The 17,393-nt window shown below is 38.4% G+C and overlaps 1 protein-coding gene across 3 annotated transcripts in view; it reads right to left on the bottom strand.

Moving 5' to 3' along the window:
* Positions 1-17,393, bottom strand: part of Tdrd3 (tudor domain containing 3) — a 125,695-nt gene that overhangs the window by 75,022 nt on the left and 33,280 nt on the right. For 2 of the 3 annotated variants that reach the window (XM_028758327.1, XM_028758328.1), the window contains exons 2-3: positions 8,565-8,649; positions 7,014-7,079 (exon numbers count right to left, since the gene is read on the bottom strand). In XM_028758327.1, coding sequence (XP_028614160.1) covers positions 7,014-7,079; positions 8,565-8,649 — 151 coding nt within the window. The remainder of the gene's footprint in view (positions 1-7,013; positions 7,080-8,564; positions 8,650-17,393) is intronic. The other variant, XM_028758329.1, reaches the window with a different exon arrangement.

Below are 17,393 nucleotides of genomic sequence, written 5' to 3'. Positions count from 1 at the left end.
CCTTTGACCTACACATACACATACACACACACACACACACACACACACACACACACACACACACACACACCTATTAAGTAAATAAATGAATAAATGTAATTTTTTATTTGCTTAAATAAAAAAATATTTCTGAGTGTTAGGAAGATGGCTCAGTAGTTAAGTGCTCTGACTGCTCTTTCAGAGGACCTGGTTTAATTCCTAGCACCCACACAGTGGCTAAAAACCATCTGTAACCTCCATTCCTGAAGATCTACCACTCTCTGCCCTCTATAGGTCCTAGGTACATATGAGGTGCACAGACATATATGCAGACAAAACACCTATAAATACAAAATAAATAATAAGATAAATACCCCTGAACAAAAAGCACACCTGTAACACTAGCACCTGGGACACTAAGGCCCTGAGGATCACAAAGATGAAGACACCCTCAGCTGCACAGCAAGTTTCAAGCTGTTCTGGTATATGTGGCAAACCTCTCTCAAACAACAGTAAGAATAAAATAAACAAAAATGATTTTCCAATGCTATAGTTAATAAGTTAATTAACATGTAAAGAATATACCAGGAGCAAGGCAGGAGCTTTATAGACATTGTTGAATTCACCTGTTGAATCACACAGTCCATCAGGATTGCTCTCTATCTTCATGTAAATATACCTGACAGCCCAGGGAAAGAACTGCTGTGCCAGAGGTAGTCAGCAGCGGCTGTGACACAGAAACAGATGCAAACATGGAGCTGTCTCACCCAAGCATGCTGGTTTTCTACTGCAACTTCTACAGCTAAAGAATCTCATTCTTTAACGCCTAACTGCACTCAAGAGGTCAGAAGATTAGGAGTGATGCTGCACTTGAGTTGGAGACTACAGACAATGTGGTAGGTTGCCTATAGCTGAAGGACATTTGGGTGCTGCAGCAACAAAGGCTGAATTCACGGTGGTAGTTTCTGCTTTAGTGGTTTTCCACAGACTGTACTGATAATAAAGACCCATTATTTAATGTTAGTCAGAGAAGATCCTCAAACAAAGCCTCAAAAAGAGAACAAAAGAAGGTTTTGCTGAAAACAAGCTCTAAACAAGTTAAGACTTGATGTTCCAAAGATGGAGACGGAAAGGTCAAGAAGGTCAAAGGCCACACTTACAGAGCATATAGAAAGTGACCATACAGAATATACATATGAACATACAGGAAAGTCATTTAAGTGAAGATAATGATAGTAATGTAATAACACAAAGAAAATATATAGATTATAATGTGGTAGCATATTTACTATATGACTATAAAATGTTTATCCTTTAGAAATGTTAAAGCCTGCAAAAAAAAAAAAAAATCTTGAAGCTAGGCATGGTGGTGCATGCCTTTAATCCCAGTAGAGGCGGGTGAATCTCTGAGTCAGGGGATACACAGAGAAACCGTGCCTCGAAAAATAAAAAACAAACAAACAAACAAACAATATCTTGAATAATTTCCCAACCTTGAAATTCCTGAGCAACAAAAGCAACAGTTATAAACAAACGAGCCTCCACTGCACTGAGTAGTTACAGCAACTGACCCAGGAGGGAGCACGTGGAGGCCCCACTCTTGGACTTCTCCTGCTCTTGACAGAACTTACTTTTATTTTGATTTTATTTATTTTTTACTTATTCACTTTACATCTCCTGTTCACTGCTCCCCTCCTGGACACCCCCTCCCACAATGCTTCCCCCCATCCCTTCTCCTTTTCTCCTCTGAGCAGGTAAGGCCCTGGGTATCCCCCCACCTTGACACTTCAAGTCTCTGCGAGGCAGTTCCTCTCTCACTGAGGCCAGACAAGGCAGCCCAGCTAGTGGAAGAACATATCCCACACCACAGACAGCAGCTCTGGAGACAGTCCCCACTCCAGCTGCAGAACTTACTTTTTAAGGTTTCATTGTCGTTACTGCTATTTTAGTTTTCAGAATGTATCTGTCTACACTTAGAAGGATTCAGACCAAGACAGTAAGAAATTGCATTACTAAACCCTAGTAAATAAAACACAAATTCCTAATTGTATTCATTTTACTGAAAAATACAAAAACATGCTTAATTTTAATAACTCACTCACCAAATGGAATACTAATAAGCTATTATTTACGACAGACTACATTAGCAAAGTAGAAAGAAAACAGCTTTCAATTAAAACCTGAACCTTTTACCTGTTGTTTCTTTTTTTTTTTTTTCTTTAAAAATATTCACCCTCTAAACTTGAGAACTAGGTTGGTTCCTTCTGAATTTTAAGGCTAGGCAGCCATCTTGTGGCTCACGTTGGTATTGCTGCAGCTCCAAACCAGTCACTTCAGCTTGCAAAAATGAAGCATTAAATCCGCTTCACTTTTGAAAAAGTCATAGGCAACTGTCAGTACCAGGACTTACAATTTAAAAAGAAATAACTCTGGAACATGACTGCAGTGTATCAGTTTTTTTCAGGTTGAAACTTTGCATCTTCGAGGCCAGTTCAGGAAACTCCAGGTAAACCACCAAGTGTGCAGTGCTGAGACTAAGATTATTGAGGCCCTCCCTAGGTTGGGGAGGCAGTAAACTGCCTGGGAGAGGCTGCTCTGAGTCCCCACTTCTCTGAATGATGTCCAGGTGCTTGGAGAACATTCTCCAACCTGCTGAGCCACCTGTAGGGCATGTGGATAGCATGCTCACCGTGCTGGGGTGGACACTTCCAAGACGCCACTGCCTTTGAGCCAACACTTGCTCACCCTCTCAGATACTTCTGTAAGGAACCACAATATACTCCTTGGTTCACCTAACTGAACATTGTTACTTAGTACCTGTTACTCTCCCGTTTCACTAAACAATCTGACACATTTGCTGTTAGGCTTCTTCCACAACGTGCAAAAGTCCTCAAGTAACTGGACTGAACACAAAGCTTTCAAACTAGGCTATAGCCTACAATTACCAAGCCTACTTTGTTTTAAACATCTATGAAAATAACAAAAAATTTAAATTAAACAGAGAAAAACATTAAATAATTATACTGCATTTACATTATGACTATTTCCCATGGTCTCCAGATTGTACGCTACTAGCTGTCCCAAGACTTCAGAATATTTAAGAAACAGAAACCTTGCTCTTAAAAAAAAAATCTCTGAAAAGAAGGTGTGTGAGATATAACATATTCTTTCTCTCCCTCCATTTCCCCCACCTCTCTCCCTATCTCTGTCTCTGCCTGCCTGCCTACTTTTCCGGGTCTCTCTCACACACACACAACACACCAAACACAACACACACAGAGTCTCCAACATTCAGAGGCTGAGTGGGGGGAAACCAATGGAACAGGTAGACTGGACTGGGAAACCTGGAGAAAAACCTCTGTCTACCGTCTCCCCACTTCAAGTCTCTACCTAAGATCTATGAAATCATGGTCAAACACATGGTACATAAAAACTTCAAAACAGTGCTACAGAGAGAGTGAGAAGGGAAAGGCCCTCAGGGAAAATATCATAATAATTACTAATAAAGTAATGCCACTTTTTACAATTCTATATTCTCCCAAAATAATCAGTGATAATAGCAATAACTAAGACCCTCAGTTGCAAAATCCAAAAGACAGTATCTTTCTGAAGGCCAAGACATCTTGAAATGAGATTAATTCCATAGTAAACTACAGACCTACCATCTTTCTTTCCTGATCACAAGTCTACTAGCTCTTCATTTTCTTTCTAATCTAAAATTACCAAATCATGAAAATGGTGTTATCTTGGTCTCACTAATCAGCACAGCAACAGCACAGTCGTCGGCCTTTTGGGAGATGAACTGTAGCTTCCTCCCATCTACCTCCAAAGAGAATTACTGATCTGTCTAGAGAGGCTCCAGAACACTGAAAAGCCTCCGGCCTAGTGTCTTAGCTTCCAAAGGAGCTGGGGAAGACTTAGGGGAGGCTTTTTCAAAATAAATCATACACAACAAATGGAGGAAGCTCCTACAAAGATGATGGTCACCTCTCCTTCTAGCTCCTAACTACTTGGGAAATTTTCTCCAATCCTCAAGTGTCTCTCTCTGAAATGGGGGCATCACAGACTGGGAACTCAGTAAGTAGAATCAGTCAGAACATGGCTTCAGGCCATCTTTGATCCTATCACAAACATTAGTCTGGCTCAAGGACTAAATCCAGACAATAAAGATGAGTCATTTGCCATTTGCTTGCTTATTTCACTGAATTCTTCTGGAGAGCTTAGTAACAAACAACCCAGCAGAGGTAATTAGCATTTATGCACTTTTAGATTTCAGAGACAAACATACCATTCTGAATGGCTAGTAATATGACAATGTCACCAAGTGAAGTTACTACATTGAACATTTCAAGCTCAGTATCATTTAATACTTCAACGGCATAAGGAAATAATACTTTAATAATATAAATATTAACCTCTAGAAAGATTAAGTAACTTGCCAAGAATCACTAAATTTAAAAATTAGAGTAATATGGTTTGGGTAAAGCCAATGGCTGTACTAGTGTCTTGCTGGTCTGTTACTGGTCCAATCATACTCTCCTAATCTGACTCATGGCTTTCCCACCTCTTAAGACATACACTGTAAGGTTTCTTTTTAATGTTGGTTGAAATATTGGGAAGTTGTTCTCCACATCTGTTGTATGAGCACTAACCATGAAATCTAGCTTGCTCTGTTCCCCTCTCATTCTCTTTTCCGCTTCTCACCTCCCTTACCAACCTTTCTTCCTTTCTTAATAAAAAAAGGGAAACTAGAGAGCATCATCTTAAAATTCAGCAACTACACTTCATGTCAGAAGCTGCGGGTGAAAAATATAACCAATAACAGAACATAAAAAGAATGATCTAGCAATTTCTATTAAGTATACTTTATATAATAATTTACACAGCAAAGTAAGTGACAGATTTGTAATTAAAATACCATACTTACAAATATAGTCCTATAGCTTACTTAAAGATTAAGATAAAGCTTATTTTAAACTAGAACTGTAACATATGTAATTTAGCGGTAGACTGTACCATTATAACAAAGAGGCACTACTAATATGATGAAATGCTAGGCAGTAAATCTTTGTAATAAAGGCACAAATAAAGTATAGTGAGTGGCATTAATCTTCAATTCAAACTAAAAGTATATCTCTTGAATATTTAGCCTAAATACAGATGCATTTAAATATAGTATGTGGAGTTCTAACTAATGGCCAACAAAATGAATACAATCTATGTATCAGCTCTATTTCTATTAAGCCTGTTTTCAAAACCTTTTCTTTCCTGCTGTGAGAGGAATTGTATTTGGTCTCAGCAGCAGCTAGTAAAAGGGAAAATATAAGCAAAGAGGAAGAACAGAAAAAGAAATACCTAGAAATTCCAATTTATACAAAAAGGGAGTCTTTAATCTATTCATTCTATGTATAAATTAGCATCACATTTAAGCATGTTTTCAGTGATAATACGTATCACAGAAGAGTCCACATTACAAAGTTTTGTTTATTATTATCAATTGCCTTCAAAGGAACCCTTTAAAAAACACTGCATACAACTTTAGACACAAATCTGAGCTCAGAAAGTGGCCAAGACAAAGAAAGTCTCCATCTGCTGGATGTCTCAAGGCAGCAGAAGGTGAGCTCTGAATCTTAAGGACACAGCGACAAAAGGCAAACAGTAAGACACTACTACAGAAAATTCTCATTGTCTTAACCCAGCTAGTATGGAGACATGCATGGACTGTCACGTAATCACTGTCCATCAGAGCTATCCATAGCCACCACTCAACCTGCATTATAACGTGGGCTTTTTCCAAAGGATGTTACCACCCAAGGCCAACAGCTCCTAAGAAGGATCAAAATGCAAATAATCAGGTTTCATCTTCATGCTATGGACTAAAAACTCAGGCAGGGGTAAGGACAGTTCAGAGAGCAAGCCAAACACAGTAGAAAACTATATCTGAGAACAACTATTTCTGTAACAAAAGGTAAAAAATGGGAACAAACTGGAGTGGACTTTGTAAAAACACACTAAAAATCAGAAAATGATACTTGAAATTAACAATAGGCAAAAGATAGATGGGGGAAAAATCTGTGGCAGTGACAAATGTACAAAGAATTAGAGAGGAAGGAGAGTAACCACCTGCTCTCCACTCGCTCTGGGGGATATAAAGAAAACAGTGTAGACTATAACACAGCCAACAAAGTAAACTAACAATACAAGACCAATAGCATCGTTTAAATTCTTTACTGAAATATTATACATTTATTTTCAAATTTAAAAAACAACTAAACAGAAATGTGAAGGAAATTTCATCCCTAACTGAATAGTTTTAAAAGGTGTTTCTGCATTTAAAAATGAGGCCACTGAGAAGATCCGTAAGAACAGCTGTATGTGAAGTACACAATGGCAACAAACACAAACATGCATCTCCACCAAACAAATAACTTCACAACCGTACGCTTTTACATCCATAAAGTGCTGAGTAAATTAGTAACGGTTACAAGGGAAACTAAAGCCCAAACAGGAAAGAGGACTTGTCGGACACTTTAATAATGCCACAAGAGAGAGGCAGGCAGATTTCTGAGTTCGAGGCCAGCCTGGTCTACAGAGTGAGTTCCAGGACAGCCAGGGCTACACAAAGAAACTCTGTCTCGAAAAACCAAAAAAAAAAAAAAGCGACAAGAGTTACATGCCAAGCTAATAAACCATATTCATAATTTCTGAATGAAGTTTTTAACAATTAAAATCACCAGAATTTTGCTTTTAATAATGTTCAACATGTGACGTGAAACAGCATCCTAAGTGTGAGCCCGTGCAGCCTGTGTGTCCGGTAACTCAGTGCACACTCGGACTTGTCCTGGTGTCAGCAGAGCAAGTGAGCCTGTGAGCCCGTGCAGCCTGTGTGTCAGGTGACTTAGTGCACACTTGGACTTGTCATGGTGTCAGCAGAGCGAGTGAGCCTGTGAGCCTGTGCACCCTGTGTGTCAGGTGACTTAGTGCACACTCAGACTTGTCATGGTGTCAGCAGAGCGAGTGAGCCTCCTCTTTACCTTTTCTACCTTTCCACCGTTGATGTCACTGGGAAGGAACTTCTTGCCAATTGTTCTCAAATCTGTCTAAAATAAATATTTTATTATTAAAATAGAATTATAGAAAAGTAAAACTAAATTCAGGCTTATGATCAAAAGACATTACTTCAGGTTTGCAGAACAAAAACTAAGCAAACATCTTTAACTAGTTATAAAATATAGAGTCACTATTTTCAAATCATTTAGTGGCATCTGTGCATTGCTCCAGTAAACAAACAGTAAGAGGCAGAAGCATCGTATTTCTGCTACTCTTCCACCTTAGTCACTCTTCTCCACTAAAATCCCCAACAAATTACATCATTATGTCTTATTGAAAATTAATGCCATAATCCAAATATCCTATGATAGCTCTGGACTACAATAAACCAGTATACGTTTTAATAACCCATATAATCCCATATAATTCCAAGTCCCATATAATCTTAACATTCAGAGCAATGAAAATCAATTACTCCACCAGCTCTGACACTCATAATACAGCAAAGCAAAGGAAACAACGGGGATTGGAGCCGCTGGGATATCTCCCTGCTTACGTAAACTACAGCGAGAGAAAATGGTGAAGAAACAGCTCTGAAAAAGCAGAAATATGTGTAACTCACAAACCATCACAGACAAAACCTAAAGCATAGAGACTGCTTACAAAGGTTACAGTAGCATCCTGACTTGTGACCAGTCTAAACAGTCTATATACAAAGTGGGGGGCTCTTCAGGACTATGGGGGGCTGTCTTCAAAATGAAAACCTAAGATCACGTATGTGGAAGGTCATTCTATAGAATATGGACCTCAAGAGAGATAACAGACTGTGTTTTATACTTACTAAACACTAATAGTGCTCAACAAATTAAGACTACACTTAATTTTTCTGAATAATTCAAATATTTGAACCTAAAATTCATGCAAGATTTTAATGCAATTTCTCAATGTTTTTATTTTCCTACTTTACAAATGAAAACAGTAAGACTTGCCCTTTCCAACACAAAAACCTGAACATAAAGGAAACATCTAAACAGGAGATAGCGAGGGTGGAGCAGGGGCTCAATCGTTGAGATCGTGACCAGCACTCATACGGTGGCTCACAAGCATGTGAGGTGCAGCAACCTCACTGACTTCCCAGGGCACCAGGTACACACTTATACAGGCAAGCAAAATACTCATACACATGAGATAAAATAAATAATGTTTTAAAATAAATTAAGGCTACAGCTAATCTAATGCAAACCAAAGGGAAAACTGTTTTAAAGAACTGTCAGTTCTTACTATTATAAAACTACTAAAAATATGGATTCTACAATGAGTGAACTTTTCCTTCTCACTGTATTGCATATGGTATTTACAGTTAGCTAATATTAGGTGATTAAATTCAGCAAACATCTCTATAACCTAAAAGGGACAAAAATTAAAGATTTCCTCTATGTTATTTACTTATCATAAAATATAGTTTATGATGTATTTTTATTGCTATATCTCTAAATTTAAAGAATGTCTAATTAAAGTTAATAAACGTAACCTACATTGAGAGCAATCAGGATGATGTCATTTATATTGACTTTCCCAGGAGAGCTTGTACAAGCTTCAATGCCTTCATCTGAAAGATACCTGTTAAAATAAAATAAACACCTTAATATTATCTAAACTTAATATTAAGCAAAATTTTATAATATCCAGCTTTATTTTCTATTTAATACTAAGAGCAATACATTCTAGTCTGTATGCTATTCTGGCAAATATATATATATGTACCCTTATGGGATATTGTATAAAAATGAAATTATCCATATGATTTGTGAGAAAAGCCACTGAATTCCATGTGATGCTCTGTCTTAATTTCAGTAGAAATGCCACAATATGAGATCTGCTTACAAATTTTTCAAAATGGTTAAAAAAAAAAAAATGAACAAAAGTCTCCTTGGAATTGTCTTCTCCAGGGAAGAGCAAACTGATTGGTCATTCAGTACCAAATAGTCAGTGCTGAAAACAAACATACAAGTAACATTATACAGACTGAGCAGTTTATATTTATGCATTTAAGTATATATACGCACTCCTAGCTGGTCTGCTCCCATGAAGACACCATATCCTGACCCTTCCTAGAGTAACCACTGTACTCAGAGAACTCTATCCGACAACCCTATGCCCCAGAACTGCAGCTGGGAGCACTGAGGACCCATCACCCACCAAAACCTTGCTCTCCCAAATACCACTCCCCTTCCACCCCTCTCTGTTCTTTTTGCTGAGGCAGACTCCTAGCAGGTCTCCTCTCGTGAAGACACCATATCCTGCCCCATCCTGGAGAATCCACTGCACTCAGAGAAGCTGGGGAACCTGGACTCCCAGGAGCTCTAACACGCCCAGGATAATAGCTCTGCACCCAATCCCACAATACCCAGAGGAAGCAGGGCTTCCAGGAACTCAATCACGCCCAGGATCATAGGATTTCAGAATCCCAGAGGCAGCCTGAGTCCCAGGCGCTCTTTCACCCAGGATCTCAGGATCACAGAGACAGCTGGATTCTGAGGAGTTCTGACACAAGCAAGATAACAGGAGACACAGGCAACAGTCAGAGACAGTGAGTGCAGGTAGGACTAGAGATAACCAAATGGTGAAAGGCAAGCACAAGAAAATACGCAACAGAAACCAAGGTTACCTGGCATTATCAGAACCCAGTTCTCTCACCATAGCAAGTACTGAATACTCCATCACATCAAAAAAGCAAGATTCAGATTTAAAATCACTTCTCATGATGACAATAGAGGACTTTAAGGAGGACATGAATAACTCCCTTAAAGAAATACAGGAGAACAGAGGTAAACAGGTAGAAGTCCTTAAAAAGGAAACACAAAAATCCCTTAAAAATTACAAGAAAACACAACTAAACAGGTGAAAGAATTAAACAAAACTATCCAGGATATAAAAAAGGAAGTAGAAACAATAAGGAAATCACAAAGGGAGACTACCTGGGAGATAGAAAACCTAGGAAAGAGATCACAAGTCATAGATGCAAGCATCACCAACAGAATACAAGAGATAGAAGAGAGAATCTCATGTGCAGAAGATATCATGGAAAACATTGATACAGCTGTAAAAGAAAATGCAAAACGCAAAAAGCTCCTAATCCAAAACATCCAGGAAATCCAGGACACAATGAGAAGACCAAACCTAAGGATAATAGGTATAGATGAGAGAGAAGATCCCCAACTTAAAGGGCCAGTAAATATCTTGAACCAAATAATAGAAGAAAACTTCCCTAACCTAAAGAAGGAGATGTCCATGAACATACAAGAAGCCTACAGAACTCCAAATAGACTAGACCAGAAAAGAAATTCCTCCCATCACATAATAATCAAAACATCAAATGCACAAAACAAAGAAAGAATATTAAAAGCAGTAAGGGAAAAAAGGTCAAGTAACATATAAAGGCAGACCTATAAGAATTACACCAGACTTCTCACCAGAGACTATAAAAGCCAGAAGATCCAAGACAGATGTCATATGAGAGAACATAAATGCCAGCCAGGCAGGCTACTAGACTCAACAAAACTCTCAATTACCATAGATGGAAAAAATCAAGATATCCCATGACAAAACCAAATTTACACAGTATCTTTCTACAAGTCTAGCCTTACAAAGGATAATAGATGGAAAATTCCAACACAAGGAGGGAGATTACACACTAGAAAAGGCAAGAAAGTAATCTTCCAACAAATTCAGATGAAGATAGCCACACAAACATAATTCCACCTCTAACAACAAAAATAACAGAAAGAAACAACCACTTTTCCTTAATAACTCTTAACATCAATGGATTCAATTCCCCAATAAAAAGACATAGGCTAACAGACTGGATATGTAAACAGGACCCAACACTTTGCTGCATAAAGGAAACACACCTCAGAGACAAAGACAGAAATTACCTCACAGTAAAAGACTGGAAAACAATTTTCCAAGCAAATGGTCCCAAGAAACAAGCTGAAGTAGCCATTCTAATATCAAATAAAATCAACTTTCAACCAAAAATTATCAAAAAACACAAGGAAGGACACTTCAAACTCATCAAAGGAAAAATTTACCAAGATGAACTCTCAATTCTGAACATCTATGCTCCAAATACAAGGGCACCCACATACATAAAAGAAACCTTACTAAAGCTCAAAGCACACATTGCACCTCACACAATAACAGTGGGGGACTTCAACACCCCACTCTCAGCAATGGACAGATCATGGAAAATAGAAACTAAACAGAGATACAGTGAAACTAACAAAAGTTATGAACCAAATGGATTTAACAAATATCTATAGGACATTTTATTCTAAAACAAAAGAATATACTTTTTTCTCAGCACCTCATGGTACCTTCTCCAAAACAGACCACATAATTGGTCACAAAAAAAAATGGCCTCAACAGATATAAAAAGATTGAAATAATCCTATCCAGCCTATCAGATTACCACGGACTAAGGCTGATCTTCAAAAATAACAATAACAATGGAAAGCCCACATACATGTGGAAACTAAACAACACTCTACTCAATGATGACTTGGTCAAGGAAGAAATAAAGAAAGAAACTAAAGACTTTTTATAATTTAATGAAAATGAAGCCTCGTCATACCAAAACTTATGGGACACAACAAAGGCAGTGTATGAGGAAAACTCATACCTCTAAGTGCCTACAAAAAGAAACTGGAGAGAGCACACACTAACAACTTGACAACAAACCTTAAAGCTCTAGAACAAGCAAATACACCCAAGAGGAGTAGACAGCAGGAAATTATCAAACTCAGGGCTAAAATCAAACAAATAGAAACAAAAAGAACTATACAAAATATCAACAAAACCAGGAGCTGGTCTTTTGAGAAAATCAACAAGATAGATCAACCTTTAGCCAGACTAACCAGAGCGCACAGAGACGGTATCCAAATTAATAAAATCAGAACTAAAAAGGGAGACATAACAACAGAAACTGAGGAAATTCAGTAAATCATTAGATCCTACTACAAAAGCCTACACTCAACAAAACTGAAAAATCTGAATGAAATGGTCAATTTTCTAGACAGATACCAGGTACCAAAGTTAAACCAGGAGCAGATAAACCATCTAAACAGTCCCATAATCCCTAAAGAAATAGCAGCAGTCATTAAAAGTCTCCCCACCAAAACAAAAAAACAAAAAACAAAAACAAAAAAAAAAAAAAAACAAAGCCCAGGACCAGATGGTTTTAGTGCAGAATCATATCAGACCTTCAAGAAGACCTAATACCAATTCTCTTCAAACTATTCCACAAAATAGAAACAGAAGGAACACTACCCAGTTTGTTCTATGAAGCCACAATTACACTCATACCTAAACCATAAAAAGACACAACAAAGAAAGAAAACTTCAGACCAATCTCCCTTATGAATATCAATGCAAAAATACTCAATAAAATTCTCACAAACCGAATCCAAGAACACATCAAAACAATCATCCATCATGATCAAGTAGGCTTTATCCCAAGAATGCAGGGATGGTTCAATATACAAAAATCCATCAACGTAATCCACAATATAAACAAACTCAAAGAAAAAACCTACATGATCATCTCACTAGATGTTGAGAAAGCATTTGACAAAAGCATTTGACATCCCTTCATGGTAAAAGTCCTGGTAAGATCAGGAATTCAAGGCCTATACCTAAACATAGTAAAAGCAATATACAGCAAGTCAGTAGCCAACTAAATGGAGAGAAACTTGAAGCAATCCCACTAAAATCAGGGACTAGACAACGTTGCCTACTCTCTCCCTACCTATTCAATATAGTGCCCGAAGTCCTAGCCAGAGCAATTAGACAAAAAAAGGAAGTCAAAGGGATACAAGTAGGAAAGGAAGAAGTAAAAATATCACTATTTGCAGATGATATGATAGCATACTTAAATGACCCCAAAACTTCCACCAGACTCCTAAACCTGATAAACAACTTCAGCAAAGTGGCTGGATATAAAATTAACTCAAACAAATCAGTAGCCTTCCTCTACTCAAAGGATAAACAGGCTGAGAAGGAAATTAAGGGAATGACATCCTTCACAATAGTCACAAATAATATAAAATACCTTGGTGTGACTCTAACCAAGCAAGTGAAAGATGTGTATTACAAGAACTTCAAGTCTCTGAAGAAAGAAATTGAAGATGGAAAGATCTCCCACGCTCATGGATCGACAGGACCAATATAGTAAAAATGGCCATCTTGCCAAAAGCAATCTACAGATTCAATGCAATCCCCATCAAAATTCCAACTCAATTCTTCATAGAGATAGAAAGAGCAGTTTGCAAATTCATTTGGAATAACAAAAAATCCAGGATAGCAAAAATATTCTCAACAATAAAAGAACTTCTTGAGGAATCACCATCCCTGACCTCAAGCTGTACTACAGAGCAATAGTGATTAAAAACAAAACAAACAAAAAAAAAAAAAACTGCATGTTATTGGTACAGAAACAGGCAGGAAGATCAATGGAATAGAATTGAAGACCCAGAAATGAATCCACACACCTATGGTCACTTGATCTTTGACAAAGGAGCTAAAACTGTCCAGTGGAAAAAAGGACAGCATTTTCAACAAATGGTGCTGGTTCAACTGGAGGTCAACATGTAGAAGAATGTAAATCAATCCATTCTTATCTCCTTGTACAAAGCTCAAGTTCAAGTGGATAAAGGATATTGACATGAAACCAGATACACTGAAATTAATAGAAGAGAAGGTGGGGAAGCGCCTCAAATACTTGGGCACTGGGGAAAAGTTCCTGAACAGAACACCAATGGCTTATGCTCTAAGATCAAGAATTGACAAATGGGACCTCATAAAATTGCAAAGCAATTCTGTAAAGCAAAGGACACTGTCAATAGGACAAAACGGCAACCAACGGATTGGGAAAAGATCTTTACCAATCCTATATCCAATAGAGGGTTAATATCCAATAATTACAAAGAGCTCAAGAAATTAAGACTCCAGACAACCAAATAAGCCTATTAAAAAATGGGGTATAGAGCTTAACAAAGAATTTTCAACTGAGAAAACTTGAATGGCTGAGAAGCACCTAAAAAAAATGTTCAACCTCCTCAGTCATCAAGGAAATGCAAATCAAAACAACCCTGAGATTCCACATCACACCAGTCAGAATGGCTAAGATCAAAAACTCAGGTGATAATAGATGCTAGCGAGAATGTGTAGAAAGAAGAACATTCCTCCATTGTTGGTGGGATTGCAAGCTGGTACAAACACTCTGGAAATCAGTCAGGCAGTTCCTCAGAAAATTGGACATAGCATTACATGAGGTCCCAGCTACACCACTCCTGAACATATACCGAGAAGATGCTCCAACATATAACAAGGACACATGCTCTACTATAGCATAGTTCATAGCAGCCTTATTAATAATAGCCAGAAGCTGGAAAGAACCCAAATGTCCTCCAACAGAGGAATGGATACAGAAAATGTGGTACATTTACACAATGGACTATTACTCAGCTATTAAAAACCAATGAATTCATGAAATTTTTAGGCAAATGGATGGAACTAGAAAATATCATCCTAAGTGAGGTAACCCAGTCAAAAAAGAACGTACATGGTATGCACCCACTGATAAGTGGATATTAGCCCAAAAGCTCTCAATATGCAAGATACAACTCACAGACCACATGAAGCTCATGAAGAAGGAAGACCAAAATGTGGGTGCTTTGGTCCTTCTTAGAAGGAGGAACAAAATATTCAAGGGAACAAAGATGGAGACAAAGTGTGAGACAGAAACTGAAGGAGGGGTCATTTGAAGACTGTCCCATCTGGGTATCCATCCCATGTGCAGTCACCAAAGGCAAATGTTGTTGTGGATGCCAAGAAATGCATGCTGACAGGAGCCTGATACAGCTGTCTCCTTAGAGGCTCTGCCAGAGCCTGACATATACAGAGGCAGATGCTCTCAGCTAGCCATTGAACTGATAATGGGGTTCTCAATGGAGGAGTTAGAGAGAAGACTGAAGGAGCTGAAAGGGTTTGTGGCCCCATGTGGAGAGCAACAATAACAGCCAACCAGAGCTCCCAGGGTCTAAACCACAAGCTGGAAGCACATAGGGAGGGAACCATGGCTCCAGCTGTCTATGTAGGGGAGGATGGCCTTGTTGGGCATAGGTGGGAGAGGAGGTCCTTGGTCCCATGAAGGCTGGATGTCCCAGTGTGAGGGAATTGAGAGCAGGGAGGTGGGAGTGAGTGGGTGGATGGGGGCACACCCTCATAGAAGCAGGAGGAGGGAGGATGGGATAGAGGGCTTCTGAGAAGGGGTGTGGAATGGGGAAAGGGGATAACATCTGAAATGTAAATAAATAAAATATCTAAGAAAAAAAGAAAGTATATGCATACACACATATGTATGTAACAATAATTAATGAAAATAGTGACCATTTATTTGGAAGAGAACAAGGAAGGGTATATGGGAAGGTTTAGAGAAAGGAGAAAAGGAAAAACGATGTCATTATACTTTAATCTCAAAAAGAAAACAAAAGAAAAACAGAGATTGTTTTTAAATGCTTCCTGAGTTTGCAAGACGGCTCAGTTAGACAATGTGCTTCCAGAAAGTCCTGATAACTCTAGTCTGATCCCTGTCACCCATGCGGTATAAGAAGAGAGCAGACTCTCACAAGCTGTCCCCGACCACCATGCTTGTATCATGTACAAGAGTGCCCACACAAAAACTAGTAAAATTATTAGTGTCACTTAATTGCCAATCGCAAGCATTTTATTTAACTTCAAAAATTAAGCATTTAAAATTAGCAGTAAACTCCCAGTTAGATGGCAAATTACAGCGTGGCAAAGCCTATGTAAGGGTCACTACCACAAGAGCCATCACCTCAGGCTCAGAGACAGACATGACCAAACCCTGAAAACATCTAAATGGGCAGAAAACCAGGATAAAGGACAGGCTATTGTTTCAACCTCATTTGTTACATCCAGATAGTGGGACTCATGAACACCCATTATAACCAGGATGGTTGAAACAAAGCCAGCTTGCCTGATCTATATTCTCTGAAGCTGGTACAATCCATAGGTCTACTGGCCAGCAGAAATGTGCGCACTGCAGGGGCCCTGCTAGAAGGCAGCCATTACTCAGCTTTAGCTGCTTGGGTGAGGACAGGAGGCAGTTACTGTCTCATCTCATTTTTGGCCGTCATGTTTTTGTTCTCACATGGGCAGCTCCACTCTGAGCACCACAGAAGAGCTTATTTACGCTATTCACAGAGCTCCTTCTGCTCACTCCTGAGCTCCTCCTTTGAGATGTGGTGTAACACTGACTATTTCTCTAATAGTGAACAGTCACAGCTAACCTTTTCAGGTGAAAGTAGAAGGTATCTTTTATGCCATTTTGTACAGCATGGGAAAGAAACAAACACAATCACACCTGCAAATAATGTCCATAACTCCACTCACTGAGATAATCAATGTCCACTTAAGTGTGAACTGAAACTTGAACTTCTAAAATAACAGGCCCGAGTCTATTAGTACATACTGACAGCAGGTACGCTTTAAAATGTCAGTGAGAAAAGAGAATGAAACCATCCTCTGAATTAACAGGGGCTCTATCAACCAAAACACAGGAACTATGTGACAATGAAGCAAGAGCCTTGTCTCTGAATTAAATGTCTTCATGGGACTTTTATTGCAGTTTTGTGTTTTGGTTTCTTGGGGAGTGGGGGAAGAGGGTTGGCAGGGGCATGTCTCTGAACTATAGTGATTATTTGCTGCCACACTGAGTCACTAGCTCCTATATGATATGATGATATGTAGATATCAAATTGGAAATTGAATACATAAATTCCTGCTGAAACATGAAGAAAAAGTAACTAACTTACAATTATCCAAGCTACTGTGAGCACAACAGAGATACGAAATCTAAAAATAATAATAATAATAATAATAATAATAATAAAATAAATCATTGATAATCACACAAGTACCACTAAATACACTGAGACTGCAAAGAGTAAGAGTTTCCGCCTACCCTTCCACAGTACCAAAAGGAACCTGCTAGAGGCAAGGGACGCTGGAACATGACTTTCCAACTCACACAGAACAGCTGTACCAGCAGTTTACTCTGTAAGTATTCCTTTTATTTCTAAAGTTCTTTCATTTAATCCCATCATGCATATATGTCTCATGATAGTTATGCTTTTGTCTGCATATTGCTGTTAGGTTCTACAATTCTGTGTATGTTCCTTCACTCAGTCTACTACAAGGCATTTTTTATTGTATCTTTCCTCCAAATCACTTGTATTTCCTCTCTTACTCCTAAATCTCTTTCTCTTTCTTCCCTCCTAAAT

Source organism: Grammomys surdaster, unplaced genomic scaffold (genome assembly GCF_004785775.1).
Source record: "Grammomys surdaster isolate TR1022 unplaced genomic scaffold, NIH_TR_1.0 126189, whole genome shotgun sequence".
NCBI lineage: Eukaryota > Metazoa > Chordata > Mammalia > Rodentia > Muridae > Grammomys > Grammomys surdaster.
Note: the sequence above shows the minus strand (reverse complement) of the source record. Positions and strands in the feature narration are given on the sequence as shown.